Source organism: Ranitomeya variabilis, chromosome 6 (genome assembly GCF_051348905.1).
Source record: "Ranitomeya variabilis isolate aRanVar5 chromosome 6, aRanVar5.hap1, whole genome shotgun sequence".
In the NCBI taxonomy this organism is placed as follows: Eukaryota; Metazoa; Chordata; class Amphibia; order Anura; family Dendrobatidae; genus Ranitomeya; species Ranitomeya variabilis.
Genome location: NC_135237.1, coordinates 330,350,883 through 330,366,624, shown reverse-complemented (window position 1 = coordinate 330,366,624; position 15,742 = coordinate 330,350,883). Strand labels below are relative to the sequence as shown.

The window sequence follows — 15,742 nt, the reverse complement described above, 5'->3', positions numbered from 1 at the left end:
CCCATACAATGGTTTACCCCCACATATGAGGTATCGGTGTACTCAGGAGAAATTGCCCAACAAATTTTAGGATCCATTTTCTCCTGTTGCCCATGTGAAAATGAAAAAATTGAGGCTAAAAGAAATTTTGTTTGAAAAAAAGTACTTTTTCATTTTTACGGATCAATTTGTGAAACACCTGAGGGTTTAAAGTGCTCACTATGCTTCTAGATAAGTTCCTTGGAAGGTCTAGTTTCCAAAATGGGCTCACTTGTGGGGGAGCTCCAATGTTTAGGCACACAGGGGCTCTCCAAACGTGACATGGTGTCCGCTAACGATGGAGATAATTTTTCATTCAAAAATTCAAATGGCGCTCCTTCCCTTCCGAGCCTTACCATGTGCCCAAACAGTGGTTTACCCCCACATGTAAGGTATAGGTGTACTCAGGAGAAATTGCCCAACAAATTTTAGGATCCATTTTATCCTGTTGCCCATGTGAAAATGAAAAAATTGAGGCTAAAATAATTTTTTTGTGGAAAAAAAGTACTTTTTCATTTTTACAGAACAATTTGTGAAGCACCTGGGGGTTTAAAGTGCTCATTATGCCTCTAGATAAGTTCCTTGTGGGGTCTAGTTTCCAAAATGGTGTCACTTGTGGGGGAGCTCCAATGTTTAGGCACACGGGGGCTCTCCAAACGCGACATGGTGTCCGCTAAAGATTGGAGCCAATTTTTCCTTCAAAAAGTCAAATGGCGCTCCTTCCCTTCCGAGCCCTGCCGTGCGCCCAAACAGTGGTTTACCCCCACATATGAGGTATCAGCGTACTCAGGACAAATTGGACAACAACCTTCGTGGTCCAGTTTCTCCTTTTACCCTTGGGAAAATAAAAAAATTGTTTCTAAAAGATCATTTTTGTGACTAAAAAGTTAAATGTTCATTTTTTCCTTCCATGTTGCTTCTGCTGCTGTGAAACACCTGAAGGGTTAATAAACTTCTTGAATGTGGTTTTGAGCACCTTGAGGGGTGCAGTTTTTAGAATGGTGTCACTTTTGGGTATTTTCAGCCATATAGAACCCTCAAAATGACTTCAATTGTGAGGTGGTCCCTAAAAAAAATGGTTTTGTAAATTTTGTTGTAAAAATGAGAAATCACTGGTCAAATTTTAACCCTTATAACTTCCTAGCAAAAAAAAATTTTATTTCCAAAATTGTGCTGATGTAAAGTAGACATGTGGGAAATGTTATTTATTAACTATTTTGTGTCACATAACTCTCTGGTTTAACAGGATAAACATTCAAAATGTTCGCCAAATTTCCATTTTTTTCACAAATAAACTCAGAAATTATCGACCTAAATTTACCACTAACATGAAGCCCAATATGTCACGAAAAAACAGTCTCAGAACCGCTAGGATCCGTTGAAGCGTTCCTAAGTTATTACCTCATAAAGGGACACTGGTCAGAATTGCAAAAAACGGCCAGGTCATTAAGGTCAAAATAGGCTGGGTCATGAAGGGGTTAAAAAGTTCATTTCACCCCACTTTCGCCCATTCAACATAAAACAATATAAAAAAAACACAAATATACACGTATTTGATATCGCCGAGTTCAGAATCACCCGTTCTATCAATATATAAAAAAAATTGATCCAATCGGTAAACGGCGTAGCGAGAAAAAAAATTGAAAGGCAAGAATTACTTTTTTTTATGGTCGCTGCAACATTGCAATAAAAAAGGGGGCGATCAAAAGATTGTAAACACAACAAAATGGTATCAATAAAAACATCAGATAGGCATGCAAAAAATAAGCTTTCACCTGGCCCTAGATCCCGGAAAATGGAGACTCTAGGAGTCTCGGAACATTTTTCACCACTTAAATAAAAAAAAGAACCTAGACATGTTTGGTGTCTGTGAACTCGTAATGACCTGGAAAATCATAATGGCTGGTCAGCTTTAGCATTCAGTGAGCATGGTAAAAAAAAATCCAAAAAACAATTGTGGAATTGCACTTATTTGCAATTTCACATTTGGAATTTTTTTCCAGTTTTCCACTACATGATATGGAAAAATCAATGGTGCCATTCAAAATTACAACTTGCCCCGCCAAAAACAAGCCCTCACATGGCCATATTGATGGAAAAATAAAAAAGTTATGCCCGTGGGAAGAAGGGGAGCAAAAAGTTGAAAAGCAAAAATGGAAAAACCCCTGGTCCATAAGGGGTTAAGCAATAATGGTCTTTGCGTTGTAGTGTTTGTAACCACTTTTCAATTATATAGGTAGGACAAAATTGTGTTGAATGGAAACGTATCAAATTCATTAAATAAGCAAGGTGAAAATTAAAGGTTTTGCATATCTGAAAACTAATAATCCTGTACGGAGGCAGCATAGAGTGGCATATAACCACAGGAACGCTTGTGCCATGTTAGCGGCTCTGAGCACATAATTCTGCCTTGTTTATGAAGGAAAATGCTACAAACAAGATGGTTAGTTGGTTTCAACAAGCAAGGCTGATACACTATGTTAGGCCTCTTTCACACGTTAGTGTGTCCTGTACGTGTGGTGACAGTTTTCACACGTAGATACATTCAAATGGGTCTGTGCACATGTAAGTGCGTTTCCATGGACCCTGAGTAAAATATCCTGATATGTCAGTTTTTTAACAACAGCAGGAGCCACAAAACGTCCCTCTACAGGGCAAGTGGGAAGAGTCGGGTAAAGTGCCAGAACTGAGGGATATTCTTGTTTTTTATTTTTGTTACAGGAGATGTTGGCTTCAATGGAATGGGTGTTAGGTGAGCATAACTGTTCACTTTTAAAAAAAAAATATGGAAAATTGTGTTTTGTTTTGATTTAAAATAAAGGACTTTATAATTGCTGTGTGTTTATTTACCATACAACCATAGGTGTTTTTTCTATATGCCTCTCCATTACTAATCCGTGGGCTTGATGTCACCAGATAATACAAAGGTGACATCAACCCCCAAAATATTACTCCACTTGCCACCACTACAGGGCAAGAGGGATGTATCTAATAGATGTGTCTTTTCTGGGTGGCTGCATGCTGCTATTTTTAGGCTGAGGGGGATCAATATCCATGGCCCCTTACCAGCCTGAGAATACCAGCCCCCAGTTGTATGCTTTAGCAATGTTGTTTGTCAAAAAAGGAGGGGAACCCACTCCATTTTTTATTAATTTATTTAAATATTAAAAAAAAAAAAAAAGTGTGGGGACCCTTCTATTTGTTATAACCAGCCTTGCTAATGCTGACAGCGGAGGTTTGCAGTCTGCAGCTGTCAGTTTTGCCTGGCTAGTTATCAAAAATTCAGGGGAACCCATGCCAGTTTTTTTTTTTTATAGCGCAGGCGGCAGCTGATGAATACTCCCATCTGCCGCCGCCTGCTCTCATTGTTATCCCTTGAATATAACTCAACATTCTCCACCACTCGTGCTGATCAACAGCAGAGCAGAGGAGAATGATGACAGTGGTTTTCAGCACCTGGCGCCAGGGAACAGCGCTAACTGAACCGCTGCTTCCCAGGTGCTGGTACGTGTGGTACTCATACGACACACGGGTGGCATCCGGTTGCCACACGTATGCAACAAGTATTACACACAATGACACTGATATCTCCGGTACCGGAAACGTCAGGACGTGTGAAACTAGGCTTATGCCTAGAGGGGGACTAGCAAAAAAGAACAAAAGACAGCGATACAATAATCAAAGAGAAAGTGCCAAAAGGAGAGTTCATACTGCATAATTTATATGCAAATTATAGTGCACAGTACACAAAATGTGTGAAATCCAACAGCTAACCACCTCACATACTTTACAATAAGATAAAGCAACACTGCCATTTAAATGGTTCTAGAAAAAAAAAAAGAAGAAGATACTGTTGTGAATTTAAAATTCACATTGCGGAAAAAGTATGGTGGTGGGTAGCCACACACATGCTAGCTCCATTATATGGGGGTATTTAGCATTCTGAACCATGGCAGTTCAAACTACAAATCTGAGGGTCAATGTTGGATTTCTGCATAAGATTCTCTTGCAAACAAGTGTGCAAACAATAGAGGTCCATGTGAACATATCTATAGTATCAAGCACAGCTTATGTCAGTATAAATTATACCTATACAATATTACTAATCATCGACAAGCAGAAGTGTTGATTACGACATGTCCAGCCCGAAATAAGCAGAGAAAAATCGCCATACACAAGAATTTATTCTGATGAGTTTGTTAGGCATGATTTCTTACCTTTTCCATTTATAGTTAATGTTGATGCTGTGGTAACAGTCAACGGCAACTGAATTTGTGGCACTAGTGATGGTGGTCTTGGTCTGCTTCCCATTCGAGCCCTTTCTGCACCCGGTCCCAGTAAAGCTCCAACTGGTTTCTCAGCAGTTACCTCTGGTGCTACTGAATCCTGTTCTTGTTCAATATGGTTTAGCTTTTCTCCAGGTACATTTTGAAATCCATCTACTGAATTCCTGTTTTTCATTGGACTTTTTGGTACAAGAATTTTGATACCCGATCTAGAAAGGTCCATATTTTTCCTTATTGGAAGTAATTGAGAAGGACTTTTGCGTAACTTTGGACTGGTAGAATGTTGAGCATTTTTTGAGTCACCATCCTTATTAAGAGTCAAAGATTTTGGTGATGCTCTTGATAAGGAACTATGAGTTGACCTGGAGATTTGCTTTCTGGCATTATTAGGAGATGTCCGATTTGATTTTGATAACGTGTTGTTGTCCTTTGGCTTTTCACTGTGTCTTCTATTGAATTCAAGAATATATTCCTCACAGTTTACTAGATGTTGCTCTGGTTCCCAGGTATCATCACCACTGTCATATCCTTTCCAGTGCACCAAATATTCAACTTTACCTTTTTTATTTTTCCTTTTGTCAACAATTCGTTCCACCTAAAAATAAATTCAATACAATTCGATTCATTCAGGATATACAAACAAGTTACTATACCTCACGTTATAAATAATGCAATGAGTAAATAAATGAAATGAACAGATCAGACAGGCATGACAACAAAGATAATTATCCTGAAAGGTGCACTTTACATCAATTCATTCATAAAAACAACTTAACGCAAAGGCGTAAATAAGTAACACAACACTACAAAGTCAATCTATGTTGGCTCACAAGAAACTTGACAAGTTTAACAGCAGTTCCTAATTTCTGCAATGTATTAATAGAATTAAATGACAAATATCAAGTGTTGTGAATATAATGTTACAAACAACAACAAAAAAACTAGCTAATATTAATAAAACAGAGAAAAGAAGAACTGGAATTGCATTGGAATTAACAGCATCCATAATCCGGCACTCAGGTTCCAGTGGAAAAACCTTGCTTTTATGCCAGAGTAAGAATGATTAATCTGATTCAAAACGTGTCAGCAGTTTTATCCTCGGCTTTTATACATACTTAATAAAAAGCTATGTTTTGTTCTAATTTTTTCTTAGAACCTGAGTGCTGGATTATGGATGCTACAATGTTCTACATGCTACCAGCAGTGCATACTAGAAAAAGTTACAGAAATAGGAGAGTTTGAGTATGTGCTTTGCTGAAACCGATCTACTCCTGATATAGAAAAGGGATGTAATGCAGCCATGATTAGAGAGTACTAGCAACATATAACAGAAAGATGCATTAAACATTTTGATAAATATAACCACTACATATCAATTATATTATTAATTGAACAATTACAATGTTATACATTTGCAATCACAATAAGCTAGGCAAGTTATATTCACCATTCCAATTATCAGATTCTGAACTTTAATTTCCAAAGTTGACTAAAAGGTTTGTATCACAAATTTAGGACACCTAGGTAACTAGCTAGCAAAACTAAACATTATAACAAACATTTACAACCAATAAGACTTAGTTCACATCTGCGTAAGAGAGGCTGTTCAAAGGTTCTGTCACAGATAATAATAATAATAATAATTTAATATCTGATGGTAAAAACACTTGTATTTTTGCTTTATACTAATTCTACATTGTATTGACATTGGCTTGGTTTTTTACCATACTTCCTCTCTACTCTTTACATTTTGCTGACTACCCAATGTCAACTCTTAGCCATTTTAGTTGCTATCTGAAGGCCTCTATAAAAAAAAAATACTACTTGACTTAAAACTGTTTCAAAATCAATTTCAGAAAAAGCCATTTCGTACAATATGAGATTAAAAGTATATGCTGTTGGACTGTTATATTTTTTCCTATAGTACTGATTTTTTTTTTTTTTTTTTTTAAGTAGCCAAGAATGCCCATAAACATTAGACAAACCTCTGTCTAACCGATCAATATTGGATGGATCAGCTGATCATCCAATATCTTTGTCGGTGTCATGACTGTCCAATGGCAGCAGATGTTAGTGGAATGAAGGGCCAAGGTGTGTTGGATTGTAACTCAACCAATCTTTTGTTTCATGGAAGTTAAGCTGCCACAATCAGTGCCCAACAGTGGCTTTTTCACCTTTCTGTATTGAAAACACATGCAAATTCAGCCAAACCAAGAGTGTTGAATGCACACGTGGAGGGAGGGAGGATGACGGAATATGCTATGAAATAGGCATACAGTGTGACTTCTGCTTTTACTGCAGCTGTCCTCAATTTTATATATGAACAGTGGGGAAAATAAGTATTTGATACACTGCTGATTTTGGAAGTTTTCCCACCTATAAAGAATAGAGAGGTCTGTAATTTTTATAGTAGGTACACTTAAACTTTGAGAGACAGAATCTAAAAAAAATCCAGAAAATCACATTGTATAATTTTTACATAATTAAATTACATTTTATTGCATGAAATAAGTATTTAATCACCTACTATCCAGCAAGAATTCTGGCTCTTACAGACCTGTTAGTTTTTCTTTAAGAAGCCCCCCACATTAGTCTGCACTCATTACCTGTACTGATTGCATCTGTTTGAACTCATTACCTGTATAAAGTCACCTGTCCACACAATAACTCTCCAACCTCTCCACCATGGCCAAGACCAAAGAGATGCCTAAGGACACCAGGGACAAAATTGTAGACCTGCACAAGGCTGGGATAGGCTACAGGCAACAGGCAAGCTGCTTGGTGAGAAGCCAACACCTGTTGGCACAATTATTAGAAAATGGAAGAAACACAAGATGATTGTCAATCTTTCTCGATCTGGGGCTCCACGCAAAAACTCGCCTCGTGGGGTAAGGATGATACTGAGAAATCCTTACCCCACGAGGCAGCCCAATCTCCAGACCTGAATCCCACTGAAAACCTCTTGAATGTAATCAAGAGGATGATGGATAGTCACAAGCCATCAAACAAAAAAGAACTGCTTACATTTTTGGGCCAGAAGCAGTGTGAAAGACTGGTGGAAAACATGCCAAGACGCATGAAAGCTGTAATTAAAAATCATGGTTATTCCACAAAAGATTGATTTCTGAACTCTTCCCGAGTTAAAACATTAGTATTGTTGTTTCTAAATGATTATGAGCTTGTTTTCTTTGCATTATCTGAGGTCTGAAAGCACTAGGGTTTTTTTAAAAAATTTTGACCATTTTTCTTTGTCAGAAAAAAAATACTAAATTTATTGCTTGGAAATTCAGAGACATGTTGTCAGAAGTTTATAGACTAAAAGAACAATTTACATTTTACTCAAAAATATACCCATAAAGAAAAAAATCAGACAAACTGAACATTTTGCGGTGGTCTCTTAATTTTTTCCAGAGCTGTAGTACCCTATACACAAGCCCCAGACGTTACACGTGTAAAAGCACCACTTACAGGTGCTTCTCAAAAAATTTGAATATCATCAAAAAGTTAATTTATTTCAGTTCTTCAATACAAAAAGTGGAACTCGTATATTATATAGAGTCATTACAGAGTGATCGATTTCAAATGCTTATTTCTGTTAATGTTGATGATTATGGCTTACAGCCAATGAAAACCCAAAAGTCATTATCTCAGTAAATTAGAATTAACAAAAAAAACCTGCAAAGGCTTCCTAAGAATTTATAAAGGTCCCTTAGTCTGTTTCAGTAGTGTCCACAATTATGGGGAAGACTGCTGACTTGACAGATGTCTAGAAGATAGTCATTAACACTCCACAAGGAGGGTAAGCCACAAAAGGTCATTGCTAAAGAAGCTGGCTGTTCACAGAGTGCTGTATCCAAGCATATTAATGGAAAGTTGAGTGGAAGGAAAAAGTATGGTAGAAACAGGTGTACAAGCAACCGGGATAACTGCAGCCTTGAAAGAATTGTTAAGAAAAGGCCATTCAAAAATTTGGAGGAGATTCACAAGGAGAGGACTGCCGCTGGAGTCATTGCTTCAAGAGCCACCACACACAGATGTATCAATGACATGGGCTAGAAGTGTCACATTCTTTGTGTCAAGCCACTCATGACCAATAGACGCCAGAAGCGTCTTTCCTGGGCCAAGGAGAAAAAGAAGTCTTTTGCTCAGTGGTCCAGGGTGTTGTTTTCAGATGAAAGCAAATTTTGCATTTCATTTGGAAATCAAGGTCCAGAGTCTGGAGGAAGAGTGGAGTGACACAATCCAAGCTGTTTGAGGTCTAGTGTGAAATTTCCACAATCAGTGATGGTTTGGGGAGCCATGTCATCTGCTGGTGTAGGTCCTCTGTGTTTTATCAAAACCAAAGTCCGAGAGCATCAGTCTACCAGGAAATTTTAGGGCACTTCATGCTTTCCTCCACTGACAATCGCTCTCAAAATTCATAAAATTAGTTTTTACCCTGTTGACCCAACACACTTTTATAATTTGATGTACTGCACACAACTTGCACATACCGCCACATTATACATTCATGCACCAGTAAAACCAAAAGCATTATAATACTATAAAACTATGCTGCTAGATAAATTCCTCCAGAGGTGTAGTTTCCAAAATATGGTCACTTGAGGGAGATTTCCACTGTTTAGTCACAATAGGGGCTCTGCAAACGTGACATGACGCCTGCAGACCATTCCATCAAAGTCTGCAATCCAAAACATCACTCCTTCCCTTCCGAGCGGGCCTGCCGTGAGCCCAAACACTGTTTTTCCTCCGCATATGGGGCACAAGTGTACTGGGGAGAAAGTGCAGAACATCAGTAACAGTCCATTTTCTCCTGTTACCCTTGTGAAAATAATAAAAAAAAAAATTCAGGAAAAAGATCCATTTTTGTGGAAAAAAAAATGTGATTTTTTTATTTTCATGGCTCTACGTTACAAACTTCTGTGAAGCACTTGGGGTTCAAAGTGCTCACCACACAGCTAGATATGTTCCTTGAAAGGTCTAGTTTCCAAACATAGCATCACTTGTGGGGGTTTTCCACTGTTTAGGCACATCAGGGCTCCAAACGGGATATGGTGTCCGCTCTCAATTCCAGACAATTTTGCATTCAAAAAGTCAAAATGTGCTCCTTACCTTCCGAACACTGCCGTGCGCCCAAACAGTGATTTCCCCACATATGGGGTATCAGCATACTCAAGAGAAATTTAACAACAACTTTAGTGGTCCATTTTCTCCTGCTACCCTTGTGAACATAAAAAAAAAATCAGGGCTGAAAGATCATTTTTGTGACTAAAAAGTTAAATGTTCATTTTTTCCTTCCAAGTTGCTTCGCTCCCGTAAAGCACTTGAAGGGTTAATAAACTTCTTGAATGTGGTTTTGAGCACCTTGAGGGGTGCAGTTTTTAGAATGGTGTCACTTTTGGGTAATTTCTGTCACATATACCCCTCAAAAGGATTTGAAATGTCATGTGGTCCATAAAAAAATGATTTTGTAAATTTTGTTGAAAAAATGAAAAATTGCTGGTCAACTTTTAACCTTAACAACTTCCTAACAACAAAAAAATTGGTTACAAAAATGTTCTGATGTTAAGCAGACATGTGGGAAATGTTATTTATTAACTATTTTGTGTGGCAAAGTCTGATTTAAGGGCATACAAATTCAAAGTTCAAAAATTGCAAAATTTTCACCAAATTTCAAATTTTTTCACAAATAAAACGCAAGTTATATTGAAGAAATTTTATCAAAGTAAATAAAAAAACATCCAAAAATGAGGAAGGCACTTCAAGAATAATATGCAACAACAAGGACATATGTGGTACATGTGGGAGAAAACGAAGAGATCCAAGGCAAATACAATTAAAAATAAACTTTATTAAATATATATTAAAAACAAAGTATAAAAAAGCAGAATGTCATAAATGGACACCAAGCAGAAAATGAAGTGAAATATTGCAAAGAAATATAGCTAACAATGATAACCATGGGGGTAAAAGCACATATGATGGCTCCCCTATGAAATATATAATATCAATAACACCTCTATATAAACACCACCTCACTTGTTTGCACAGCGAGAGACCGGTACATAAAGTAACAGCAGGACAACATCAATCACAATCTCACTGAACACAGGGGCCAGATGTAGTAATAACACTATAATAGCCGTAATAATACTGTATACTAGGTGCCAAAAATGGGTATGCTTAGAATGGTGAAAGTTACATTACCGGTAAATGGTGGCCACAGTGGTCTGCTCGGCGTCCCCTCACCCCGGGTCCTTGTTGTTGCACTATCATAAAGTACAATATGTCACGAGAAAACAAACATTCTCAGAATCAGTGGGATAATTGGAGCGTTCCAGAGTTATTACCTCTGCCTCTGTAAGGCAGTGACCCCTGTTACAGCTAGGGGGCGCTGTATGTTCTCCTCAGAATAGCATGGCAGTCGCAGGCGTAACTGTGATGGTGAGACAGTGACTGGTGTCACTGTGAATGGCCGGTATGTGTCGCACAGACGGAGAATGTCCTCTGCGCTGTAAGCCGGTAAAGTACTTGCTCTAGAACCTGTAATTCTATGAGCCTTGTGTTTGTTTACTTAAAGGGAGGTTTACAGGGATAGTCGGAGAGCTGGGCGGGTCTGACTAACCACACATAGACAGCCCACCTATGGGGGTGGTTACAGCTACATAATGTGACCATGTTTTGGGTCACAGGTGGAGAGTGTATGGACCTGAATGGTCTGTGTTCTAAGGTCCTGCAAGACAGGACAGGCCTGTGTGTTGGAAGGTCCTAGGAGTGGACTTTCTGAAGAGCACATGGAGAGGCCGTATGTGCAGAGTCTGACGGCACTGCTTTGGGGAAGCTACTGTTCCTTCTGCAGGCCTGGACTGTCGTGAGTACCCTGGTCACAAGGACGGTGATCCCAGTAAGACAGCTTACCCAGGAGAGAGGACTGACAGGAGGTCAGTGTGTGGAGCAGGAGCTCCAGGAAGGTAACTCCAGAAAGGGTGTTATAATAACGGATGAAAGTATCTGCCATTGAAACAGTCTGTCGGTGGTTATTATGTTCCGTGATGTATATAATGAACGGTTTGTGGTGCGGTTTATGCTCTGGAAATAAACCGGATAGACTGTGTGAGAAAAACGTACCGATGTACTTTAATTCCTTTCACCTCATAGTGACAGTGATCAGAATTGAAAAAAAGTGGCCTGGCCAGAAAGGTGAAAACAGGCTTCGGAGTGAAGGGGTTAAGATCATGTTTGTACAACAAATTTGTTAGTGAAGGCTGGGTTTTCACAGCAAGTTTATTTTATTTTATTTTAGAAGATTTCAATAAAGGAAAGACTATGGTTAAATTTCCAAAATGAAAAGTCGGAGCATCTTACAGTTCCAGCAAAGAGGATGGGAATAATAGAAATCTCATGCCCAATGTGCTTTTTTTGCGCAGCATAAATTGACCTATTTGTGCATTTTTTACATCCACAGCATTTTATTTTCTCTTGCAAATATGCAGAATTTTATGTGTGGATTCTCATCACAGAATATTATGAAAAATCTGCAGATTAAAAAAAAAATGCATATTAGTTTTTAGCGTGTTTGTCAAAGTCAAATACCACAAAGCATCAAAAACAAAGCAACTTAATTTAACCCCTTAGTGACCACCAATACATCTTTTTACTGACCTTGATATGAGACTAGCATCCCCCAACGGGTGACAATCCAGCAGCGATCAGCTATACAATATAGCTGACAACTTAATGCATCAGCCACGATTTGTGTTGGTACCAACAATAGTTGTTTAACCCCTTAAATGCTGCTGTCAATAATGACTACAGCATCTAGATGGTTAACAGAGTGTGGGAGTTCCCTCTTCAACCCCATTGGCACCCTGAGATCTTGATTGTGTGGTCTTGCTGTTTTGCCATGGCAATTCATGGACAAATAATGGCCTTAAAGTCTGCCAGCTATAGCAGCCTATTCAGATGTGATCAGCGTTTAGATGGTAAAAATATATTTCTTCATTCCTGTTATGTCACTTTGCATTAATTTCTGAAAAGCACTTGAAAGGTTAATAAACTACCTGAAAGCAATTTTGAATATGCTGAGGGGTGCCATTTTTAAAATGATATCACTTTTGGGGGTTCCAGTATGTAGAACTTTAAAGCTTAATAGGTCCCTAAAAAAAAAAGTTTTGCAAATTTCCTTAAAAAATGAAAAGTTACTGCTACATTTTTATACCTTCTAAAATGCGAACAAAATAAAACAACTAATTGTGCCAGTGTAAATGGTTACAAATGGTGCCAATGTAAAGCAGACATAAGGGAAATGTTATTTATTAATGCTTTTTAGTGTTGAGCATTCCGATACTGCAAGTATCGGGTATCGGCCGATACTTGCTGTATCGGAATTCCGATACCGAGATCCGATATTTTTGTGATATCGGGTATCGGTATCGAAACAACATTAATGTAAAAATGTGTAAAAGAGAGAATTAAAATAAAAAATATTGCTATACTCACCTCTCCGACGCAGCCTGCACCTTACCGAGGGAAGCGGCAGCGTTCTTTGTTTAAAATTCGCGCTTTTCTTTCCTTTACGTGAGTCCCGGCTTGTGATTGGTTGCGTGCCGCCCATGTGACCGGGACGCAACCAATCACAGCAAGCCGTGACGTAATTTCAGGTCCTTCAGGATTTTAAAATTACGTTCCGGCGTTGTGATTGGTTGCGTCGCAGTCACATGGGGACGCAACCAATCACAGCAAGCCGTGACGTAATTTCAGGTCCTTAAGGATTTTAAAATTACGTCCCGGCTTTGTGATTGGTTGCGTCGCAGTCACATGGGAGACGCAACCAATCACAAGCCGTGACGTCACGGGAGGCTGGACACGCGCGCATTTTAAAAAGCGCGCGTGTCCAGCCTCCCGGCTTGTGATTGGTTGACCGCGGCGCAACCAATCACAAGCCGGGACGTCACGGGAGGCTGGACACGCGCCCATTTTAAAAAGCGCGCGTGTCCAGCCTCCCGTGACGTCACGGCTTGTGATTGGTTAATGGCGGCCATGTTGCCGGGACGCGGACCAATCACAGCAAGCCGTGACGTAATTTCGTCACGGCTTGCTGTGATTGGTCCGCGTCCCGGCAACATGGCCGCCCTGACCAATCACAAGCCGGGACTTCACGTAACCAAGTAAAAGCGCGAATTTTAAACAAACAACGCTGCCGGTTCCCTCGCTGAGGTCCAGGCTGCGTCGGACAGGTGAGTATAGCGATATTTTTTATTTTAATTCTTTCTTTTACACATTTATATGGATCCCAGGGCCTGAAGGAGAGTTTCCTCTCCTTCAGACCCTGGGAACCATCAGGAATACCGTCCGATACTTGAGTCCCATTGACTTGTATTGGTATCGGGTATCGGTATCGGATTGGATCCGATACTTTGCCGGTATCGGCCGATACTTTCCGATACCGATACTTTCAAGTATCGGACGGTATCGCTCAACACTAATGCTTTTATGTGGTTCGACTATCTGGATTAAAGGGATAATCATTCAAAGTTTGAAAATTGCTAATTTTTGGAAATGTTTGTAACATTTCTGATATTGTTATTAATAAACGCAGAAAATATCATCAATTTATCATAATCAAAGTACAACGTGTCGCGAAAAAAAAAAATCTCAAAATCAGTTACGGTATATATTTTGAAGCGTTCCAGAGTTATTACTACATAAGGCAACACTGGTCAGATTTCAAAAATTTGTGCAAATGTGGAATTTTTATCCTTAATATAAGTCTATCTGTGCAATTTATATATATGTGCATGAAAAATATAGTTTGAATGCCAAATATGGCTAACTGTATATACAACTAATATCCTACTGCTGTAGCCGTTCTCCCCGCTTATGTCTTATTTGGTTTGAGGCACCCTTTTTATATTTGTCATGTTTGTCATATTTTATATTTTGAAATAAAGTATTTTTTATTTTATTTACGTTTATGTGACACTCTTGATCTATATGTTACATAATTGTGACATGGTCTATATGATATGTTAAAGAATTAGTAAGAAAAAGAAAAAGTGGTAGGTAGTACAAAAGTCATAATCTGCAAATGGAAAAAAAAAAAAGTACAATACTTTTATAATTAATGACAAAGAAAAAGAAAGCCAAGCAAACAAGCTGAAATTAATATATCCTAAAAGTCCTAAAAAACGACAGGACTAGGGTCCTATTAGGGGCCGCCCAGGAACATTATTTTTCACACTAGCCTCTGTCTTAAGGACTGAGAGGTGTTTTTCATTAAATGTTTTTTTTCTTGAATCTTTCAATTTTTAAATAATAATGAATAAAGGAATTTTTAAGGCTTTTTTTCTTTATGGTTTATTCCTAAAAGTCCTAAAATAGCCAGAGAACCAAAGGCCATTCTAGCCTTCATGAATTACAATGTTGAGGATATTTAACCAAATCCGATCTATTGTAGAGTAACAAGTGGGGAAATACTGTGGCAATAACAGTAAGTTAAGGTTACATTATATTTCACAGAAAAGAAAAAGCATTTAAAGTCACAATGTAAATCAAGTTGTTTGTAGCATTACATCTAACCATGAAAAAGCAGACTGTACCAATATGGTGCCTTGTAACTGTAAGTCTACCTGACAGGCTTGCTAAGAAATGTCTGATGAAAATAAAACAGTAGTATTGCAGATATCTAAAACAGGATTAACGTAAAAAAAAAAAATCTAAAGAAGGGATTAAGGGGCAAGACATGAAATATGCAACTCAATAAAGGAATGGTTTTACATTTTAAACTCCCTCCATCCACAAAATAGATGATAAATTTGTGATTGCTGGTAAGCCCAACTGCTTGGATCCTAAACGGTTATGAGAATGTGATTTCCGAGAATCTTGACACTTGAATTCTGTCACTTTATGTAGCAATAACTCTGGAATGCTTTAACATATCCCATTGTTTTTGAGATTTTTTTCGTGACTCATTATACTTTATGATAATGGTGAATTTAGATTGATAAGTTTTGCTTTAAATTATAAAAATATCAGAAATAAGACAAAAATTTGAATGATTATCCTTTTAATCCAGATAGTCATATTACACCAAAAATACTAATAAATAACATTTCCTTCAGGTCTGCTTTACATCAGCAGCATTTGTTAAATGTTGTTTTATTTTGCAATCTAGAAGGTTTAAAAATGAAGAAGTAATTTTTCATTTTTTTCAAGGAAATTTACAAACTTATATTTATGGGGACGTGTTCAGTTTTGAAGTGACTTTGGAGGTCCTACATATACATATACAAATTGCACAACGTTTGGAGTCCAATTTCTCCTGTTACCCTTGGCAAAATAAAACAAATTGGATCTGAAGTAAAAAAAATTGTGAAAAAAAGTTAAATGTTCATTTTTTTTTTTAAACATTCCAAAAATTCCTGTGAAGCACCTGAAGG

General features: G+C 38.1%; 1 protein-coding gene across 1 annotated transcript in view; it reads right to left on the bottom strand.

Annotated features, from left to right (window-relative positions):
- Positions 1 to 15,742, bottom strand: part of CDYL (chromodomain Y like) — a 95,500-nt gene that overhangs the window by 59,494 nt on the left and 20,264 nt on the right. The window contains exon 2 of the mRNA XM_077269809.1: positions 4,236 to 4,899. Within this exon, the coding sequence (XP_077125924.1) occupies positions 4,236 to 4,899 (664 nt within the window). The remainder of the gene's footprint in view (positions 1 to 4,235; positions 4,900 to 15,742) is intronic.